We start from the raw sequence: 22629 nt of genomic DNA, 5'->3' as shown, positions 1-22629 counted from the left end.
CCAACCTATTCTTAACTAACCTCTCTCCCATGATACTATGATCTAGTCGTGGAGATACCACCTCTGATTGTATATTTTGATTTTATTCCCAGTTCACTTTGCTGACCCTCATTAAATGTAGACTGAGCATTTACACTTTGCTTTTCAGTATTTATATCTTATCTACCATATAATGTTGTGTGCGCGCGTGTGTGTGTGTGTGTGTGTGTGTGTGTGTGTGTGTGTGTGTGTGTGTGTGTGTGTGTGTGTGTGTGTTTTGAGGGAACTCACCGCATTTGAGAGACAGTGGCCTCATCAGGTTGAGGAGTCGTGGGCCGCGCAGCAGCAGCAGGTGTCCGGCGAGGTGCGCTGGCAGAGGTGGTGGTGGCAGCAGTGGTGGTGGTGGTGGTTCTGGTTGTGGTTGTGGTGCTGGTGGTGGTGGTCCTCAGCTCTGTAACGACTGGTGCACTGCACATACAGAGAGGCAGGGTGTGAGCTGGCTGGGCGTGTCCTCGTGGGGATGTGGAGGTGGCTCACTATGGCCAGCACTGCTGAGGGACCATCCACACAGGGGATAGGGCTCCAGTTAATACAAATGAATTGCCAGTAAGCTAATAACAATCAGTCGTACCATCCGAGCTTTCCACGGCAGTCGCTCAACCCCGTACAACAGGTAGTTCAAATCTAGGTGCAGCCAGAAGGTACACACAACGCCCAATACTTGCACAAAACAATTACAGAATTACTGGACAGGTTAGCTCAGGTGCTATCGCCATCAAAACTATCCAAACAGCCTGAATTCCACTCCACCTAAATTGTATGATTATGATGAAGTCCCATATTCCTTGACAGAGTGTAGGGGAACGACACATGCACCCACATAATGTTACTGTCTTGCAGTTCCTCTGATCTCTTTTCAATATGGACATTTCACTCTACAAAATGATTACTACAAGACCCCACTTGAAGCAACTGATTTGTAACACTGAGTCCACAATCAGACTAATATCACGATAATGTGAATATCGAAACCTGTTATAATTAGATGGCAGCTTGTAAACTCAAATTTATTGCAATAAATGACTTTTTGGAAACTAAGTTTGAACTTGAAATTAAGTGACGAAAACATTTGTATTAAGACTACCATCCAGGATTCCAATTGAGCACCTATTGTCTCTGTTAACTAAGTGCGAAAGATCTTAAATATCATTTCAGCCACAGGTAAGCGTGTGTGTGTGGGTGCATGTTGAAATGTTGAAATGACTTGGCATTGTGTTCGATGATTCAAACCTAGCAAGTAATAGGATTGTTAAGTAAGTGCAATAATACATTACATATCCAAATATAGCAAAATGAGAATCTGAACTGTCGAGAAAAAGTATTTTGTTCCTTTACTGGGATCTGAATCCACCACCTCCCTTTGTTTTCTAACCACAAATACATGTTAAACATCTGCTTAGTTTTGCTGTAGCAGGAAGTGCCCATATATGAACTGGAAGTAACCTAACGGAACATTCTGTGTAGGGTGGGAATCTATCCCCACGTGCTGCATGCACCATCGTTGTTGACTGCACACAAGATGATGTTGATTATCGAATTCTTTTTTGCCACTTGCTACGAGGTACATGTTTTAACTTTTCAAGCAATCATTTAAAGTTTTGTGTGACAGACTTGAAATCGACACCAGCTGTCATAGTTGACAAGCCATGCAGAGGCGATAAAAATCAAAATTGCTTTTCTCCTCTGGTTTTATGTACATGACACAATGAAAATCTTTGCAGACAACCATGAATACAATGGATGCTAATAACTATGGACATATCCGTGGGAAGAATTTCTTAACACAAAAGGTGGGAAGAATTTCTTAACACAAAAGAGCTTCATTACACCAGATGTGTACTGTTACATTCTGAGGACTCACATTAGCCTTTGATTATACGATTTTTGTCAGGATCAAACATTTTTGTTTTATGAAGGTAAAGCCAAATAGTTCAAATGTCCATCCAACCATCCTGTTTTAAGTTTTCCTTTATTTTCTTAAACTAAGCAATGCAAATACTGTGACCATTCCTTTGAAATGGCACTATCTATTTCCTTTCTAACATTTGAGAGCTGTAGATTCTACTTTGTCTCTAATGGTCTTGCAGTCGATGGGATGTTTGACACTTAATTACTTCTTTCTTTCTTCCTCAACATTTCCTATTGAATTAAAGTGCCGCATGATGGCTAATTGGTCACATTTCATGACATTTGGCAGTGATCGATTGAGCCATACTAGTAAACCACTACATCAAAACAAACCAACTGAAAATGAGAAAATTATTTCCTGACGTAATTTCTTTGACACACTTACCACATACACGCACAAAATAATACAACAAAACAAACACATTTCCAGAATACAAAAGGACTCACAAGCTGAAAACTTACACACACACACACACACACACACACACACTGACAACACCACACAGAAAAGAACCAGATGGTACACCATGACCTACACACATAAACTAACACACATAAGCAGAGCCAAAATAAAAAAAATACCACACTATAAAACACACACACACACACACACACACACACACACACACACACACAAATGCGTACACAAACAGATCACAGATACTTCAATAATTACACTCAAAAGTTTCGCAATAACATTCGATCTTTGGTAAAAACATTTGACAGTCGGCAACAGAAACCAAAACATTGCATTGAAACAATCTTTCAGTTCATAGTGCTGTGGAATGTGGGAAAAAACTGCAAATTGGCATTCATAAGAAGATCAACACCAAAAATGCAATGGGAGTGTAATATGTAAGAAATTGTCCACACAACCTGTAAGTACAGTTCAAAACATTACTACTTAATAGGAAATACCAACCACCAGAACTGTTTATAACCTACAGGCACAGTGACAAAAATGTAAATTAAATAGCTAACATATGTACATATTCCAGGTCACAGATAACGCCTTGCAGAAAATAAACTCGAAACGCGTATGGCACTAAAATTGTGTTTTATTCAGTTGCTGTCAGATGGTCCATAAGTAAAAATTATCAATATACTGTGATGCACAAAATACTTCATGCAGCATTTTCGAAGGTTTAAAAAACAATCCTTATGACCTTCAAGTGTACAATATTCAATAAGTCACTCCAAGAATATTTTATAGCTACAAATAAAAAATTATGATTGATAAATATACTTATTCCAATCTGCATGACAACACGTCAGACAAAAGTCTATGATATTATGCATGAATCTACTTGTTTCAGTTAAATTATGGGTGGTCCTTTTAGGCTACATGCATCAATGTAGTATGCTACATGAGGAAAAATGATGGACTTTCTTACGCACTTGCACGGTACATTTTTAGGCCCCCTTTTTCCACATGGAATTTATATGGAGGGATTATCTGTGCTACATAAGCTACATTTACTGAAGACAAGCCTCATCTTTGCCAAGATTGACAGTGTTAATAACAGAAGAAATTATAATAATGAATGATCTCTTCAAAAAACTATTATAGTGGATAAACATGGCTGCTTAGTAGCTTAATACCACTTCAAAGTAAAAAATAAACTCCTTCTGAAATTATAATAAAGAGAAGCCACTTCAAGAATAACAATGGATGCATTCTCAAACAACAGTCACTGCCTATGATTGACTACCTTATATATCAAATGCATCTCTTCTTTTAGTAAAATTATAAGCCTCTATCACAATAATAAAGAACTAGAAAATAATTAACATTCCTTGACACAATGCCACACTATTGCAGTTATAAATGTGACAATGATCCCTGGAGAACATTCTGGAAGTTTGATTGATACTTGTCGCTGAGTTTATTTTGTACGATCTAGTGTTGTTGCAACCTAAACTCTTACAAGATCACAGCAGCTCAGGTGGGAGAAAACACTTCCTGCAGAAATTTCTGTAGCCTACAATAATGCCAGTAGTGCAGCTGACAATTATGTGATATTATTTCAGTGATTACAAAAACAACTCTAAAGTACACATTAGGTAGCTGAGGCAACTAGTGACCATTGATATGGATTAACAAGGAAAAGAATGTTTTGTAAAGGCTGTAATGAACCTCCAGGGAAACGGAACGCTCATCCAGTGAGGAGCATCCTTCGTTAACGGCAAAACAGTGGCACTGCATTGAAAGTAGTTTGGTGGTCTGTTAAAATTGTTCTAGCTTCATTTGCTTAAGCTCTGTGTTCGAGTCACTGATCAGCCAAACACTTAACAAGTATTAACAGACCCTCTTTGCCTCCGGTGACTTCTGTTGAACAACATAAGGTTACACTTTCCTTCCTAATCTACAATAAAGCCGACGCTCCTTCACTACCTGCTGGAGGAGAGTCGGTGTATGTTGGGCCATGACAGAGGCAGACATCCGGCTAGTGGAAGGTAGAGATGGGCAAAACTGTTCGTTTCAGAGATCGGATCAGAACTGTTCACTCCCTGAAATGAATTAGCTCTTTTTCATGACTCACCACTCATTTACAATAGAAAATAAATGGAAGGCACATTGCCCTTTAAACTTGGTTTATTCCAGTACTATACCTGTATTTTGATCTTATTTGATCCTATTTTGAAGTAACACAGATAATGAGTAAGAATTTTGTATTGTTTATTGAAATTTCCACGATATGACAAAGTTTTTGATTATTGATTTATTTTGCACTATTGTGGTTTTTTGGGTGATCGGAAAATGTTGTAACTTGAGATTTACATTAACAATATATTTGGCTACAATGTATTAAAATTTCATTAACCTCATACAAATACATTGCAAGCCATATATTTTTAAAGTGAACGTTTCCTTCCGAAGACGCCTAAAATCGCAAAATCCGTACCAGAATAAGAAAAGAACTATAAATTTGACTGTAAAACGAAAGTGCTGCATATAGCCTTATGCAGAATAAAACAAGGAAAATATTGGTGTATCACATTTTGCGATACGTTTATCGGTTCGCTCGTAATTAAAGCGTAAATTCGAGTGTCCATAATAAAAATCCTATAGTAAGAGGAGTCGTCAGGAACCTAATCTAATCAGTTTAAACAAATAAAAATAAAATAAAAACAAATGATGTATACATAACATAATAATGTAATACACGTAGCGGTATTACTACGAAGAACAATATCCAGTAGAGACGAACTCCGATACAGAGCCGCTGAGTCGAGCAGGTCGAGCCGCGAGCTGTATTGCTGCGTGAGCCGAGACCGCAGAGACCAGAGTGACACCTGAGTCGCTTTGCTCAACGCTCTGGCTAGAGTCGAGACGGTGGGGTGAGCGTTGAGCGGGCGAGTTCCGAGGGTGGGGGGAGCGGTGAACTCACCCGCTCCGTGACAAATCGTCTGTTCTCTTGCGAGCAGGTTGTTGCAAGTAGTTCCTATGTTATCCGATAGGTGGCTCTCTGTCCTGTTGCTCGCATCAACTGCCCAGAGGGCAGGACGTGCGACTGAAACGATCGCCGACAGAGAGCGATGCGAAGTCAAGCTGTGCCAGACACTGCGCGCGGCAGGCGACGCACAGAGACGGCACGGCATATGTGAAACACAAAATCCAATGGGGCACTGCACAATGCAGGCAGCCAAGGTAGAAGCAGGGCAGAGGCCGGCGCTGGCTGTGTTGTGTGACGTGCAGTGTGCTGTGACCAGCAGAGGCGCCGCTGATATGCTCCGTCTCTCTCTCTCTCTCTCTCTCTCTCTCTCTCTCTCTCTCTCTCTCTCTCTCTCTCTGCCGTGGGAAACATTTGGAGCTACCGTTCTTTTTTTCTGAATCACTGATTGTTCACTCCTTTGAAAGATTCAACTCTATGAATTAGTTCAAGAGTGCATCCCCCATCTCTAGTGGAAGCTCACCATTAACCTTTCTTGCACCAGAAATTTTATTTCATCCCTGAAACAATTGTCATGGAAAGTCACAGCACACTTATTTGAACTTGCAATGTTGAAAATGTTGGTGCTGAACTGGGAATCTACCTCGGATATCTCTTTCTGCCATTTTGAACACTTTTCGGACAATACAGTTCCATCGTTTTGTTGGGTCCCCAACATTCCACATTTATCCAGGTTTCAATGAAAGGGGAAGGTCTGGTTTTAAATACTGGTTGGGTACAAAAATTTTCACTGTGTGATTTCAAGTTGTAGCATTCGCACTGCAAGTAATATGTGGAAAGCAATTATGATTTTTAGCATTTGTGCATGCAACGTCAACAATAACAATTGGTGCCAATTTTGACTATGAAACAAGCAGAGAATGTCTTATCCTATCATTTCAGATTTATAAATTTCACTCCTAGTGGCTGGTGGATAAGTATTTGACAGGTGTGTAGCCAGTGGTGAAAGCATATACAGGGTTAAGAGTCCCAGTCAGCACAGAACTTTTCCTCGCATAATTTCTAGTTCAGACATGAGCATGCATATCTCACTGGTGGTGAAATAAACCGACATTGTGTATCTATATGTGGCTAGAAAACAACATGATATATGCTGGGTTCAAAACGCAGCAGGGGAATACTTTGTTGTATAATCATTTCAGTTTCATCATCCCTCTAGCGGTGAAAAATTTTGATACATAAAATTATAACATTTTATTGTGCTTCATTCACAATCCCTGCCCAAAACAAAACTTTATGCCCCATTATATCAAGCTTGAAAAAGTGCATATGATGTTACATGTGGTTAAAATGATAGTTAAGATCTGTAGTGACCGGATTGGAGTCCTGGATCCCAGTCCATTACAAAAGCATGTAGTCTGAAGCTGAATCTTGCTTTTTGAAATATTTATTGTAATTAACTTGAGTTTACAAGCACTGAGGACCGCCATCTCTGGTAAAGGGCTTTCTGATATTTACATTACTGTGGTATTGGTTTTCATATGGACGATAATAGACAAAGTGCAAGAAAGTTATGTGGCTGTGTACAAACCAGGTGGAATGCAGTTCAGGAAATTTGGCTGCTTCTGAGCATGGTAACACACGCATATAAATTTGACAGGCACGACACTCGTCTGATTGTGAAACATTTCGTATTGTAATTAATGTGATACTTTGATCATTAGACATCATTCAAAGCCTGTTTTAAAAACTGGTCTTTGAAAGGTACAGGTAACGAAATGGTTGACAGCGTGTTTCAAATTGAGCTGGAGAAGGAATTCAGTACAGCGGGCAGTAAGGCACGGTGAAACTCGTGATTTGACAACAGAAAGAGGCTGTGGTTGTGCAACAGTTACGTGTCATAACAGTATTACCACATTCATCTAAATTTCATTCATTAAATACGGTTGACAGGAATTTAAGTATTTTTCAAGTGAGCATCCTCACTTTGTAAGCACACATGAAACCATGGGGTAGTTGAAGTAAGCTGTGTCATTCCCCAGTGATGGAAAAACACACACTAATGTGTGTGTGTGTGGGGGGGGGGGGGTGATGAGCAATGTTTGTGATTGATGATGTAAGTTGTGCTGTGAACTTGCTACTGAAATAAAATTAAGTTTGTCCTCCACATACAGTAGGTATGAATGGTAAATTTCGTGAGAATTTGATGTCTATGTAGAAGGGCTGGCATGGATACAAGGGGGAGTAGGATGAACATGGGATAGTGAGACATCCTCCCCAAAAAATGGGAAAACACTGTATCACTACACTGTGTGAAGTGGACACTGTATGAAGTAAAAAATAATTCTGCTTACACATGGTTTTATACATCTTATTTTAATTATTGTTAAAATCATAGGCACCTGTGGTGTATAAAATTTGAGTGTGACACTATGTATAATTTTGAGAGGTTGGGGGGGGGGGGGGTCGAGTGGAATCAGTGAAAGACAGAGGCAGTTCCAGAACCAAACATTGTGTATCTGTCTGTAACTGACACCCAATAGTGTGGGAAGTATGAGGCAGTGAACTAGGTGAAGATCACGACAAGAATCTATTATACATCATGAAGAGAATTTTTAAAATGTACTCAAAGATTACTGCTAGTAAAAAGATTCCCGTTAACAAAAATTTTTTCAAAGAGCATGAGTCATTTCCCACAGCGTGCATAACGAGTTTGGAATAATGAAATGTTTTAAATTTTTTTCAAGAATGTAAACAATTGTAATATGTTTGTTGTTTAAACAAGGAATTTTGATGTTAATCTTTATTGAATAAAAGAGAAAGATACTGAATGATTTACAACACTGGCTCTATGTTCATTACAATTGGTTCAGGGAATGCACAGTGTCATCTCGAACACAAGATTTCCAATATATCAAATAGCACATAAAATACTACATAAGTATTAAAATCTAAATGAAAAATAAATGATCATTTATCAGCGTTAGTGGCTATTAGACTTGTATGAACATATGTAACTGTAATATGGTGCAGAAAAATGGTAACTCTGGTCGCACAGCCACTTTAAGCGTCACAGACTATCAGAGGTGGAACAGCAACAACAATGGATGGGATAGATAATGTCATAAGGTGTGCCACAGGAGAATGGAAGCCTGTAGTGTTCACTGGGTGGCTATAGTAAAGCCATAGATCAACTGAACCACACACACACACACAGGGGTGGACACCTGTTCATCGAATACACAGTAAAGCACGGTATTCTGTGTATCACAGAAGGGAACGTATCCAAGCACTGCGTGAGCTTTATGTAATGCTGAGTACAGAGGCAAACAAAATGAGGTGCGAAGACTCAATTTTATGGGACCAGCTGGAACTGCTGCTAGGTCTGGCCTGTGATACTGCGAGGTGGTCTCAGGCTGCAAGAGGTGTGAGCAGTCAGCCACTGGGGCACCGATGCTTACTTCACCTGGTTTTCTGAACATCTTCCATACAAGCCCTCACAGCAGAGCATTCTTTTATATAATGCGCCTGTAGAACAATTGACATCTTCCATGTACTGTCTAGATTTGGAGAGAACTAAGAATTATCTTGGGATAGTTGCTGGCATATGGCTTGCACGTGGAAATAAAGTGACAGGCAACTACGTAAGAGCCAAAGCTGTAATACTAAGGTGTGAATAGTGATTACTCGGATAGTCTCCTTTACTACATGAAGAAAATTCCACGGGTCAACATCAGCAATATAAAATTGTAGATAAGTTGCCGCCCTCCTCTAATCATTCTGCAGTACACTACCTTTCTCGAGGTGTCGGCTGTAAGTGACTTACTCGGTCATCTTTATGCAGTGTGACACTATTCAAAGGTGTCTCATTGTCATCAGCCACAGAGGCAATGGACAACTTTAGACACTACTTTATGGGAACAGGCCTACAGCAACCAGTACAGGCTGCTGGTTGCAAACTACACCCATCACTGCGCCTGAGCCTGTGCTGGGCAATACAGCTTTGTGTCCACAGCAGTCTGGGTCATGCTCTGTTCACACAGTGAATGTACCCTCTGTCATGGCAGTTGATGCTAAAACCTAAACAACCACTTTCTGTATACATGTAGTTTAATATAATGCCCACAAACTGCCTCTTTGATGATTTTTGTTAGCTAACATACCTGGTAATGAACACTGTTCAGTTTAGGGGTTCACTGAAACTGCTACACGAGGGTAATGATAGCATTGTGAGCTATCGTGAAATGACTGTCTATGATGGTGTATTTTACAGCAGACACACATCTACGAAAATTCAGTGGGAAAAATTATACAGTTGGAAATACACACACCTAGAACCGAGAGACACGAATCAGTGGGTTGTCTCACACTTACCTGGTTTGTGGTGGTGGATCGTACAGCAACCGGCTCACTTCAATCAAGTCTTCCGGCTGCTTCCGCATGGCATCTGCCCACCCCTGAGTGGCCATCACCTCGTGGGTACGTGCCTTAATAAATTCGATGGCGGCTCGCCTGAGGTCACTGCAGGAGTGGCGGACTGCGAGGGTGGCTGCGGCCGCCGCGGTCTCCACGGTCAGCTGAGCGGCCACCTGCCGCTCGCACTCCGCCTTCAGCCCCGACGCCCCGTACTTATCCGCTGCGGCCAGAAGCTGGGGGGCCGTGCCGGGCAGCTGGGGGGCCCGCAGGGTGTACAGGTAGGAGACCAGCTGCCTCAGCACCGGGCCCCCGATGTCGGCAATCCTCACCACGCCAGTGCAGGCCTCGAGGGTGTCGTGGGCGAACACAGGGCTCCTGTCCGCGAGGACGGCCCTGTGCACCACCAGCCGAGTGTCGCCTGCCTCGAGTATCACCATGGCGTCGTCCCCGGCGTCCAGGAGTGCACCCAGGTCCACAGCCACCGTCTCTGTGATGTCCTTAACTGCTTCCATTGCGGACGATTCTGAAACACGGCAACACGGAGCAGCCCTTTCAGCATACAGGTGACTGACGATACTTCTACGAGTGACAGCCACACGTGTCTCCAGCGACAGTTGATAAATACAGGGTGAGTCACCTAACATTACCGCTGGATATATTTCGTAAACCACATCAAGTACTGACGAATCGATTCCACAGACCGAACGTGAGGATAGGCGCTAGTGTAATTGGTTACTATAAACCATAAAAAAATGCACGGAAGTATGTTTTTTAACATAAACCTACATTTTTTTAGATGGAACCCAGTTAGTTTTGTTAGCACATTTGAACATACAAACAAATACGTAATCAGTGCCGTTTGTTGCATTCTAAAATGTTAATTACATCCGGAGATATTGTAACCTAAACTTGACGCTTTAGTACCACTCCTATGCTGTTCGATCGTGTGTATCGGAGAGCACCAAATTACGTAGGGATCCAAAGGGAACGGTGATGGACCTTAGGTACAGAAGAGACTGGAACAGCACATTACGTCCACATGCTAACACCTTTTTATTGGTCTTTTTCACTGACGCACATGTACATTACCATGAGAGGTGAGGTACACGTACACACGTGGTCTCCGTTTTCAATTGCGAAGTGGAATAGAGGTGTCCCGACATGTCAGGCCAATAGATGTTCAATGTGGTGGCCATCATTTGCTGCACACAATTGCAATCTCTGGCGTAATGAGTGTCGTACACGCCGCAGTACATCTGGCGTAATGTCGCCGCAGGCTGCCACAATACGTTGTTTCGTATCCTCTGTGGTTGTAGGCACATCACGGTACACATTCTCCTTTAACGTACCCTACAGAAATAAGTCCAGAGGTGTAAGATCAGGAGAAAGGGCTGGCCAATTTATGCGTCCTCCACGTCCTATGAAACGCCTGTCGAACATCCTGTCAAGGGTCAGCCCAGTGTTAATTGCAGAATGTGGAGGTGCACCATCATGCTGATACCACATACGTCGACGCGTTTCCAGTGGGACATTTTCGAGCAACGTTGGCAGATCATTCTGTAGAAAACCGATGTATGTTGCAGCTGTTTGGGCCCCTGCAATGAAGTGGGGACAATGTTTCAAGCGTCAACTTTAGGTTACAATATCTCCGGATATAATTAACATTTTACAATGCAACAAACGGCAGTGATTACGTATTTGTTTATATGTTCAGATGTGCTAACAAAACTAACGGGGTTCCATTTAAAAAAACGTAGGTTTGTGTTAAAAAACATACTTCCGTGCATTTTTGTATGGTTTGTATTAAACAATTACACTAGCCCCTCTCCTCACGTTCGGTCTGTGGAATCTGTTCGTCAGTATTTGATGTGGTTTACGAAATATATCCAGCGGTAACGTTAGGTGACTCACCCTGTACAGTCCATCCTTAGTCGGTTCCAGCAGTATCACACCCTTTCTGTCCGACTGATGCCATTGGTGAATAACAGCAAATCTTTAATAATACCATTTTCAAGCTTTACCTTTTCTTTCAGCATATTTCATTTGGAGAACAAGCTCCAGAAGCGGCAAGGACATTATTTCTATCATTTTTTCTACAGTGCAATGTTATTTGGTGTGGAAATGGTTTGAAATAGACGTCTACCAAAATACTAAATAGGCTGTACAGAACTATAGTATTACTCTATTCAACGAGATGTTCTCTTTACTTCTCCTGTTATTCAAGAAAACAACACTGTTTTATGACCTGAATCTGTATTATTCGTCATTTAACAAGCAGTCATGCATGAACCCTTGCAGGAGTTGCTTCACACAGGGGATGAAGCCTGTGTGTCGGGAGACTGACTCGCGCGTTCACAGTGAAAGATCGTGAAGCGGGTTCAGCCGAGTACGTAGTTCAAATTGTCATCCACCAGGGTACAGTAGCGGACAGACACATGCAAGAAACAGTGAATTGTACTGTTTATTTCTTGAAGGATTTTTCTTTTATGTTTGTACAGTTTTGTGTATGTTTTTAGTAGTGTGGGTGATGCGTGAATGTGGTCTAAAGTAAACATGTAGATCATTGTTACAGTGACAAACGCCATACGAAGTAACGTGAGAAATTTTTAATACACTGAATGAAGACGACGGGGAATTTTGTATTATAGTGTGTTAAGTAAGTTTATGGTAAAGGGAAGCTAATTTCAGTGCAAATGAAAACAGTTAATAATGTAAAGTATAAATAAAGTATCAGAATGTTAAATATTTTGGAAAAAGGTACAGTTCGTGAATGTGTTGTTTATTGATTTGTTAGTCATGAAAAAAGCGCGCTAACACAGGAGAATAATATTTCTGTATTGGCCTTAATGCAGACTGAGCAATCAGAACAGAGTATTCTTCACGCATCTCTTCTCTTGCAAACGGAGAATGCTTACACCAATCTAAGAAGTCAGAGCCCAACCTTTCAATGGTACGGTCGTGTGTAGCATGAGCTCCGAAGGAAGTTATTGTTTGCCAGTTTCAGTTGTGCTACATACCTCAAAAGTACTTTACAGTGAATGAAAATAAATTCATTCCTTGTTTTTTTTTTTAGAAAGTACGGATTTTTTAAGTAGTTTTGTGTATGAGAAAAGGCAAATTCAGCGTGGCATATTGAGCAGATCGATGACCAAAAATTTTAGTATATTAGACATTGATAAACTTAATAGTGTGGCCAGCATTTTCGTTTAAGAACAATCCCTGCTTAGTAACTGTTCATATTTCAGGAAATACGTTACCATAGACTTGCTAACGTGATTGAAAGGGGTCTGCGCGTGACTTAGGATTAGAGGGCTTGGCAGCTAACTTTTAATTCTAAACTTCAGAATATAGTTAAGGCCCTTCCCCGACTCTTAGAATATTACGCTGTATGCAGCCTGGTGCGAGTCTCTAGGGGTCTCGGTGTTTGTTCGGCCACCATCATTGCCGGTCGGTTTCACCGCCGCGCAAACCGACAAATTCGAGTGAAACAGGAGGTCTTTCTCCTACCGGCCGAGCAACCCCAAACGGGATCATCTCCCTGTCAGTTCACTTCATTTTTAGGGTTCCAGGCTAGGCGCAAATTGAGACACATATAGTGCGTGTGGCGCGACGCAGCGCAGCGCGCGTTTTCCTAACTTCAGGTTCAAATGGGGCCGCGCAAACTGCGACGCGACGCGACTGGGACGCGACGCGCGCCTGCGCCGGGTCGCGCGGCGTTGTGGTTGCAGCACAGTTTCTGACGACGCGAGCACCGCGGGAGGGGGGTGAGGGGGGGAGGAGGAAGGCAGCCCTGCCGTGTGCTCACTCCGGCATGGCGCGTATGGGCAGTGGAAGTATTGCCCGTCCGAAAAATACAGCCTTATAGTATACTGAATTTTATTAACACTGAGTAGTGTAGTTATTAACACTGAGTTCGCCGTTCAAGAGCTCCATCTATTTACGTTACTGCATAATAGTTTTCAGTTGCAAATATCTCTACAGTTCTTTTGGTTTGTTTCTTCTTTTGTCAAGAACAATGGACAGTTCAGTAACTGGTGAGCCCTTAGCCACTGGGATTCTTACCTTCTGCCTCCGCCATGTTTTCAGATCGTAAGAAGGGATAGACGATTCATCCTGAGGGTAGTGAATAAGGAACTACGGAATAATTATAAAATCAAGTGATTTAGAAACGAGGCAGGAAATTAAAATAAGGGTATCTACTTGCTGCCTGTAATGCTGACGTATCTCTACGATCTGCTGCAAGAAGTCGAAGCGGCGTTATTTCCACATGTATGACCTCTTTCTGCTTCTGATAAAACGTCGAAGATATGAAGTACGTAGCTTTCACTGTTGTTACTTGGATATAGGTGTAATAAGAGACATTATAGTATGTACCTGTGGACATTACATTTCCACTGCAAGCTAGAAACACTCGAAAAGCAGTCAGAAATAACAATGTTTCAATTGGCTCGCCAAGATGAGAAACAGCATTTCAATTGTTGCATGCACATTATTCAGCATTAATGAACTAATTATACAAATGAAAAAAAAATGGTCGGTATTATTACGAAAGTAGGAATATCCTAAAAGAGTGTGGTGCTTAGATATATTTAATTTGTTGAAATGTACTGCTGACAAAGGGACATCTACTTTCATGACAATGTTCTTGTAACTCCAGCTCACAAGGCACACATGGCCAGCTTCTGTATTCCTGTCGCGCGTATTATCCTCCGCTGCTGACAATCCACTGACCAGTGTGTTGTGCGACAGATCAATTGTTTCCTTTTCTCAGTAACAACTATTTCATTCGCTATCACACAGTTTGGCCAGAGCAGTGGGTGAGTAACCAGCATCCGGCAGGTGCGTGTTATTCCGCCTGAAGGAACGGTCGTCATTATTTTACTACTGCTCAGACAAGAGAAGGAATAAAATCCTTTGGTAAGATTCCATTCCAGTCGCTCAGTGTTAGACACTATGGGTTACGGGGATTCGACCAAAACTCTAACAGAAATGGCAATTAATTTTTGTGTGAGTTGTTAACCTTTTCTCATTCGAAGAAGCGTCACCATTTATGAGTAACGTCCACATTTCTCTTGTTGACAATTTTAATTGTATTTTGTCAAAACACAGCGTAATTTGCGCAAACTCATCTCACAGTAGCTACTGCGGCAGAATCCTGAAACAGAGTGCTTCAGAAAACAACTAACTGGCAATCACAGAGGTCAATAGCTTACGAAAACCTCAGTGTCTGTTTGTAGTAACATAAAAGAAGAAATTTCATTTTTATTTTCATACTAGGAAAATAAAATGAGACAGTGTTGTAGCCTATCCCCGATGTTATTCTATCTGTATATTGAGCAAGGAATAAAGGAAACAAAAGAAAAGTTCGGAGTAGGTATTAAAATCCACGGAGAAGAAATAAAAACTTTGAGGTACGCCGATGACATTGTAATTCTGTCAGAGACAGCAAAGGACTTGGAAGAGCAGTTGAACGGAATGGACAGTGTCTTGAAAGAAGGATATAAGATGAACATCAACAAAAGCAAAACGAGAATAATGGAATGTAGTCGAATTAAGTTGGGTGATGCTGAGGGAATTAGATTAGGTAATGAGACACTTAAAGTAGTAAAGGAGTTTTGCTATTTGGGGAGCAAAATAACGTATGATGGTCGAAGTAGAGAGGATATAAAATGTAGACTGGCAATGGCAAGGAAAGCGTTTCTGAAGAAGAGAAATTTCTTAACATCGAGTATAGATTTAAGTGTCAGGAAGTCGTTTCTGAAAGTATTTGTATGGACTGTAGCCATGTATGGGAGTGAAATATGAACGATAAATAGTTTAGACAAGAAGAGAATAGAAGCTTTCGAAATGTGGTGCTACAGAAGAATGCTGAAGATTAGATGGGTAGATCACATGACTAATGAGGAGGTACTGAATAGGATTGGGGAGAAGAGGGGCTTGTGGTAAAACTTGATTAGAAGAAGGGACCGGTTGGTAGGACATGTTCTGAGACATCGAGGGATCACCAATTTAGTGTTGGAGGGCAGCGTGGAGGGTAAAAATCGTAGAGGGAGACCAAGAGATGAATACAGTAAGCAGATTCAGAAGGATGTAGGCTGCAGTAGGTACTGGGAGATGAAGAAGCTTGCACAGGATAGAGTAGCATGGAGAGCTGCATCAAACCAGTCTCAGGACTGAAGACCACAACAACAACAACAACTAGCAAAATCTTGTTTCGCTAGGTGTCGATAACTCAAGAAATTAGTACCAATGGAGTCAAAAAAATAAGAAGGGAAGTATAAGTACTGTTATATCGCCAAAGATAAAGTTCCATGTGTTTACGAATTAGCAAAATACTCTCCTTGTGTGCTATCATTCGCCAATCTTTCGTTTCGATGTCTCGAGCGGTTTAGGAGATACGAGAGACGTTGCGAGTATTTCATTCTCGCGGGCGTGAGATTGGAAGTGAGCGCGCAACATGGGATCCGTTTTCTCGAGATCGGAGGCAGATAGAGACCTCCTCCCAAGTCTAAACAAAAATTCAACAAGTTGGCTAAATTTCAAACGCAACAACATATGGTGTAACCAAACGCAAAATCATAGCGACCTTATTTTTCATTGCAGGCTTTTCGAATTTTGCGTAGCGTCTTACTATAATGTGTAGACCGCAATAAGTATGACCATTACCGAGATGATGGGCACTTGGCCACGAAGCTGCCATATAACGCTACAAGCAAGTAAAAAATGAAATATTTTTACTGAGTAGTTTCTGTAAAATCGTTTGAGAAAGATTACAGTGTGCGCGCGCCTCGTTTCTGTCAGCGGAGAGCGCCGTCAGCCGGCGCGTGCAAAACACGTGTACGCGTCTCGACCTGCGTTGGACACGCGCGCCACGCGTGATTCGTGCTGTAGTGTCGTGTCGCGCCTCAGTCTGCGTCTAGGCTTAAGACAGCCCTTCCTCAGCAACGGGTGGGCTGGCACCAGCGGGACTCTGGTGGGAGTGTCGTGAACTCAGTGACGGCAGGAACGAACTGCGGGAGCGTGGAACAGGAAAGAGGACGCTGACCGCCAATCGACGAACCACATTCACCACAAAACTGTACAATTTGTGTTGTCAAAGTACGCCAGCATGTGAACAATTATATTATTTATACGATCTGAAGGAAACTGTTGTTCCACCCGTAAACCGTAAATTTTAAGTGGTCCCAATGTTTCCTGTTACGAATGTACCGGTATACTCTCATCTGCATAATTGTTCATTCGTTACATCGCCCCTTAACCGTAGCAATCAAATCTAAACATGAAGTACTAAAAACTAGTATTGCGATGCATAATGTAGCAGGAATGAGTTACCACCTGCATCTTCAAACCTAGGGCCACTTTGCGGTGTGTGGTGGAGGTATTTCGTGCACCGAGGCCATTCTACTCTGCGCCTCGCTGGCTTCCCGCCCACCCCCGCCGACTATCACCAGCGTGGCCGCGTGACGTCACCTCCGGCCGCTGCCGACCCTGAACTGGCGACACGCACTTATCTGCACCCACCGCGCGGACGCCCGCTTCCTGCCGACAAACCGCAGTGCCGCAGTGCAAGCGTGTCTCCTCGACGCTTTCAGGCCTGCAGTGAAATGAGAAAATTCGAGAAACTGCAGCCTACAGACGGGCTTACCGACGATGACGCCAGCCACGTACCGGTATACTCTCATCTGCATAATTGCCAAGGCGGATGGAAGCAGTCAGTGGTACCAGAGTACCCTCTGCCACACACTGCCACGCGGCTTGCCGGCACGTACATACAGACTTAGGTGTTAGACTTGCAAGTTTGCTGAAAGTCCTACAGCGGCATGAGGTACAGTGCAGAGGTGTCACAAGTCACAACCAGTATAAACCCCACCCCACGCCCGATTCTGTCAAGACTACAACTCGCACTTATACTACACGTGTAATCTATTACTTTACAAATGCGCCACTGTCTCGAATATTTGACGTTATGCATGGAAGCGAGAGAAACTTTTGAGAAGGTTTGAGATAATGTTCAAACTTTGTTGCAAGTTGCCAAGTGCTGTCATTCCCAGACAATGGATGAACGTATCGTGGGTTATTTGCGCTCCACGAGATGCGATGGCAATCTCCGTATCTGTCTCGTTCAGCGTAATACTTCTCTCGCTGTAAGAGGGCTTTGAACACAAGTTTGTACCTCTTAGCGAGCAGTTTACGACAGAGCTTTTAAATTCGCGCGATAACAGCGCGAAATACTGAGAATAAAATTTTCGTTGCCTCCAGAAGTCGTTTGAGGCGCCTTATTTAACGAAATAGGTTCACCTACGTAACTATTTGTAAGAGGCTTGTACAGACGACGTGGGCCATTTCTAGTTTGATGTAGGCTTGTCGATATAAACGAATTTATTTAGTCAAGACGGAGTCCGAAGTATCCTACTTACTTCACCATAATACTTTCAGTCACAGTTTCACTTCTAAACATGGAATAAAATTTCCAGAGCGAAGTTTTCGCTCTGCAGCGGAGTGTGCACTGATATTGAACTTCTTGGAAGATTAAAATTGGGTGCCCGACCGAGGCTCGAACTCCCGACCTTTGCCTCTCGCGAGCAAGTGCTCTACCACTTTTTTTTTTTGTTTTTTTGTGCGTTGCGGACGTCACATGACATCCGGTCTGGTTCGTTTGTTGATCCTTGGGCTCAGTTTTTTTTATTGCAGAGGCCAAACACCTCTCTGACCGAACACGCTGAGCTACCGTGCCGGCTTACCTGAGCTACCGAAGCACAACTCAAAACACCTCCTCATAGCTCTACTTCCGCAGCAGAGCACTTGCCCGCGAAAGGCAAATGACCCGAGTTCTGGACTCTCGGCCCGGCACACAATTTTAATCTGCCAGCAAGTTGCGTGCAATAAAATTTGTTTCGCGAGGGGCCGTGTCTGAGGGAACAAGTAATTTTCTTTCATTTCTGTTCTGTCACTTAGTAGCAAGCTGAGTTTATTCTACCTAAATGAGTTGTGAAATGCATGTTGCTGCCTTTTCAGATCACTACAACGAAAAAATTTGTTTGTTCTGAGATTAAACTGAGTACATACTATCAATTATAACAGCATCTGTACTTTGCCGCTCTTTATACTGAATTCAACTACTAGTACCGGCAATAGTTGCAACATTTTTTGCAAACAAATCTTACCCTCTTCAGACAGCACGGGGCGATTGCGCGTCGTCCCCGCCTGCTGCTGCGCCCACACGCACACTCGCCCGCCCTGCCGTGGGAAAGCGACTGAGCGCCGCCTCGCTGTCCCACAACCGGCGGGCCGGGGCAGCGGCATTCAGGTCACGTGACCCCCTCCGCCGCCAGCAACGAAAGCCGCAAGCCACGACCTTGGCGCTTCGTGCAGCGTTTCATTGCTGGCAAGCACACGCAACGCTTACTGCGACAGAACGCTGCCTAACGAAAAAACAACTCCGTCGCTCGCTTCTCCCTACGTCATCGCCTGTATTTTCCGTAGTTATTTTGATTTCAGTCTTAACCGAGAAGCTCATAGGTCACAAGTACATAACGTAATTAATTCGCATGATCTGGCCATTCATCTTAGCGATTCAGTTGACTGCCTGCTGCCCTGGTGTCCATGCAAGAGCTTAAAATTTTCTGTCTGCTCCTATGTACTGCGCCAAGTACGATGGTCGAAATGTTTATTTTGCAGCAGCAGTTTTTGCAGTAAGCGGTAGTAATTTTTAACAGTTAGTAATAAGAGGGTGTCATCTGTGCTGTGACTGGCTGAGGCAGAACACACTGAGCAGTCGCCGTATTACGTTTTACACTATCGGCGCTTTGGTGCCGCATTTACTGCCTTTATATCGAAACTTAGGTCCAAAGAAAAAAATCCACCAAACACTCAATATACCTGCGCAATTTCTTACAAAACAACAACGCAAGAATATCGTTATACGAAAACGCCATCTCCAACAAGCTGAGTCTTAGTCTAGCGTCAAACACTAAGTTTAATTTCTGCCACTTCAGTCTAACTGCAGTATGGTCAACAATGTAGGTCACCACACGAAAGTGTTAAAGCCGTAGTAGTTTTGTTAAGTCCTTCTGAAAAATTTCGTTCCAGAAACACTGTACTATTCGTCATGTAAAGAGTGGGTATTGCATCTCATACTGTGACAACAGACCCTACCACACCAATTACTACACTTTTTTCAAGACCTTCCCAGTGACCTCTGCTCGTGTTGAGACAGTATTTGACTGCCGTGTCCTCTACTGAGTCCTGACTACTGGACTGACGTAAGGGGTCGTGGGTTCCCTCCCAGCAGTTGCTTTCCTGCTCAGAAATCCGCGCCCCGCCGTGGTGTGTAAGAACGTGCCGGTATCTGCTGGACCGCGGCCACACAGGACGGACCTGGGAATTATTTTTGCATTTTTTATTATTATTCACTATCGTTGTTGGTTCGAGTATTTAGCTTTGCTGCCACTCGTTCTCGGCCGACGATAAACTGCTATAAAGATAATAAACATCAAATAAAAATTTGATTAATAAAAACATAAAAAATCAGCTCCTTATTCTCATATCAAGTAGACAGACTTTCACCCCAATTAATTCTGAGACGACAGGTAAGACTGCGTACTTCCGTAGGTGATGTACATCGAAGATACCCCTAAAATATAGATACGCTTCTCGTTCAATTACGCATCAAGAACTTACTTACATTTCACCATGCAATATGCAACAAAGTTTTCCAGATGAATAATTCATATAATTTATGCCATACAACATTTTCACCGTGTACATGATTACGGCGCGATTCACTCTTAAGAGCCTGGCAGAAGGTTCATCGAATTACCCTGCGACTAATTATTTCCCGTTATACTTTCCCAAGAGCGCGCGAGAAAAATGCACACTTCAAGATGTTCCACGACCACTTTAATTCTCTTGTTTTATTGCGATGGTCATTTCACTCTACGCAGCGAAGTATTCTGGTATTGGCAGGACAAAACTGGTGACTAAATTTCGTGAAAAGATCTCGCCCCGACGAAATGGCCTTTCACTTATTGTCATCGCAACTCGCGTGTCATATCCGTGGCACTTTCTCCCCTACTTAGTGATAAAACAAAACAAACTGTCCTCCTTTGGACTTTTTCGATGTTCTCAGTCAATCGCATCTGGTAAGCATCCCTTCTCCACAGCAAACATTCCGAACGAGGAGACGTCAAGGGATCACCAATTTAGTAGCGTGGTGTCGGCCGTCTCTCCAGTAGCTCTATTGTATCTACTGAGTGTTCTGCCAATAAAATGCGCTCTTTGGTTCGCCTTCACAACAAGATATTCTGTGTGTTCTTTCAAATTTAAGTTGTCCGTATTGGTAATTTCAGTCGGTTTTGCATATAGCTTAACACATCATTATGTAGGATCAGTTGCCAGTATTCGTACAAACAAGTTACCGTCTCCAAATCATTTTGCATTTGGTTTCGATGTTCTGTTGACCTTACCAGACGCTAAATGTCATAATTTTATACAGTCTAAAATGGCTGCTCAGATTATCTAGTAAAGCAATTGCGTACGTCAGGAACGGCAGAGGACCTTCAACACTTCCTCGGAGCACCATAGATGCACCTCCTGTTTTACTCGATGACTTTCCTCGAATGGCTACGAACTGCGACCTTTCTGCGAGGAAATGACGAATCCAGTCGCACAACTGGGAAGGCACTCCCTGGACACGCCGTTTCAAATGGTTCAAATGCCTCTAAGCACTATGGGACTTAACATCGGAGGTCATCAGTGCCCTAGACTTAGAACTACTTAAACCTAACTAACCTAAGGCCATCACACACATCCGTGCCTGATGCAGGATTCGAACCTGCGAGCGTAGCAGCAACGCGGTTCCGGACTGAAGTGCCGAGAACCGATCGGCCACAGAGGCCGGCGACACGCAGTTCGATTACAAGTTGCATGTGAGGACCGCTGTCATGAGCCTTCTCGAAATTCATAAATACGGAATAGATTTGAGATCCTCTGTCGACAACGCTCGTTATTTGGTGTGAAAAAAGACCTAGTTGTGCTTTACAAGAAATTTTTTCTGAACAAATCGCTTTCTTTGATTTGATCCATTATAAACGGTTTTTGAAAGCCTGCGACTGTAAATAACCTCTGTACAAAAGCATATCATAATCTGTGGAAGACCTATAATGTTATCTCTGTGAACTACCTGTAAGAAGGTATTTGTAACTGTTTTGTTTATATAAGATATTTTCGATGTGTAAAGTGCACAAGTTGTGTATGATAAGTGTGTGTGAGACTCTACACAATGGACCATTAGAAAACTGTAAGTACAAATTGTTCTCAAACTTTAGCCACTAACCTCACAGAAAGAATTGATACCCAACTAAAAATCGCGTTTCTTATGTATTACAGTAAAAGTCAACAAAATGAAGCAGACTCACACACACTGACAACATCAAAAGAAATGGCTTAACACACATAAAAAACGCACTTGAAAATGGGAATTATTTCTCGAAACGCGTCGTGCGAATAGTAAAATAAAGAAAAATCGTGACTGGTAGCAGAAGATTTATTTATTTATAAACAAATCGCTTTCTTTGAGGTAACTCATTTTCGAACAAGGTATATATTCCGAAATTATTCTGCAGATTGATTCCAGTGATACGAGGCTGTCTTTCATCGCATTACTCCCATTTCCTTTCTTGAGTATTGGTGTGACCCGTGCGACTTTTCTGTCTTTAGGTACGTATGTTTCTTCGTGTGGGTGGTTGTACGGGGTCCATCGGACGAGCCTTGATGCTGACTATTTACTTTACCAAAGTAAAATATTCAACAAGTAGAAAATTAATCACCTCTAAAGTATCACTGCACTGTTGTGTTCCACAACAACGTCTGA

At 42.4% G+C, this 22629-nt stretch overlaps 1 protein-coding gene across 1 annotated transcript in view; it reads right to left on the bottom strand.

Annotated features, from left to right (window-relative positions):
- LOC124719761 (mucin-19-like) overlaps positions 1-19061 on the bottom strand; it is a 136729-nt gene extending 117668 nt beyond the window's left edge. The window contains exons 1-3 of the mRNA XM_047244960.1: positions 18923-19061; positions 9717-10281; positions 271-447 (exon numbers count right to left, since the gene is read on the bottom strand). Coding sequence (XP_047100916.1) covers positions 271-447; positions 9717-10281; positions 18923-19061 — 881 coding nt within the window. The remainder of the gene's footprint in view (positions 1-270; positions 448-9716; positions 10282-18922) is intronic.
- Between the last annotated feature and the right edge of the window lie 3568 nt (positions 19062-22629).

Source organism: Schistocerca piceifrons, chromosome 11, assembly GCF_021461385.2.
Source record: "Schistocerca piceifrons isolate TAMUIC-IGC-003096 chromosome 11, iqSchPice1.1, whole genome shotgun sequence".
NCBI classification, from domain to species: Eukaryota; Metazoa; Arthropoda; class Insecta; order Orthoptera; family Acrididae; genus Schistocerca; species Schistocerca piceifrons.
Note: the sequence above shows the minus strand (reverse complement) of the source record. Positions and strands in the feature narration are given on the sequence as shown.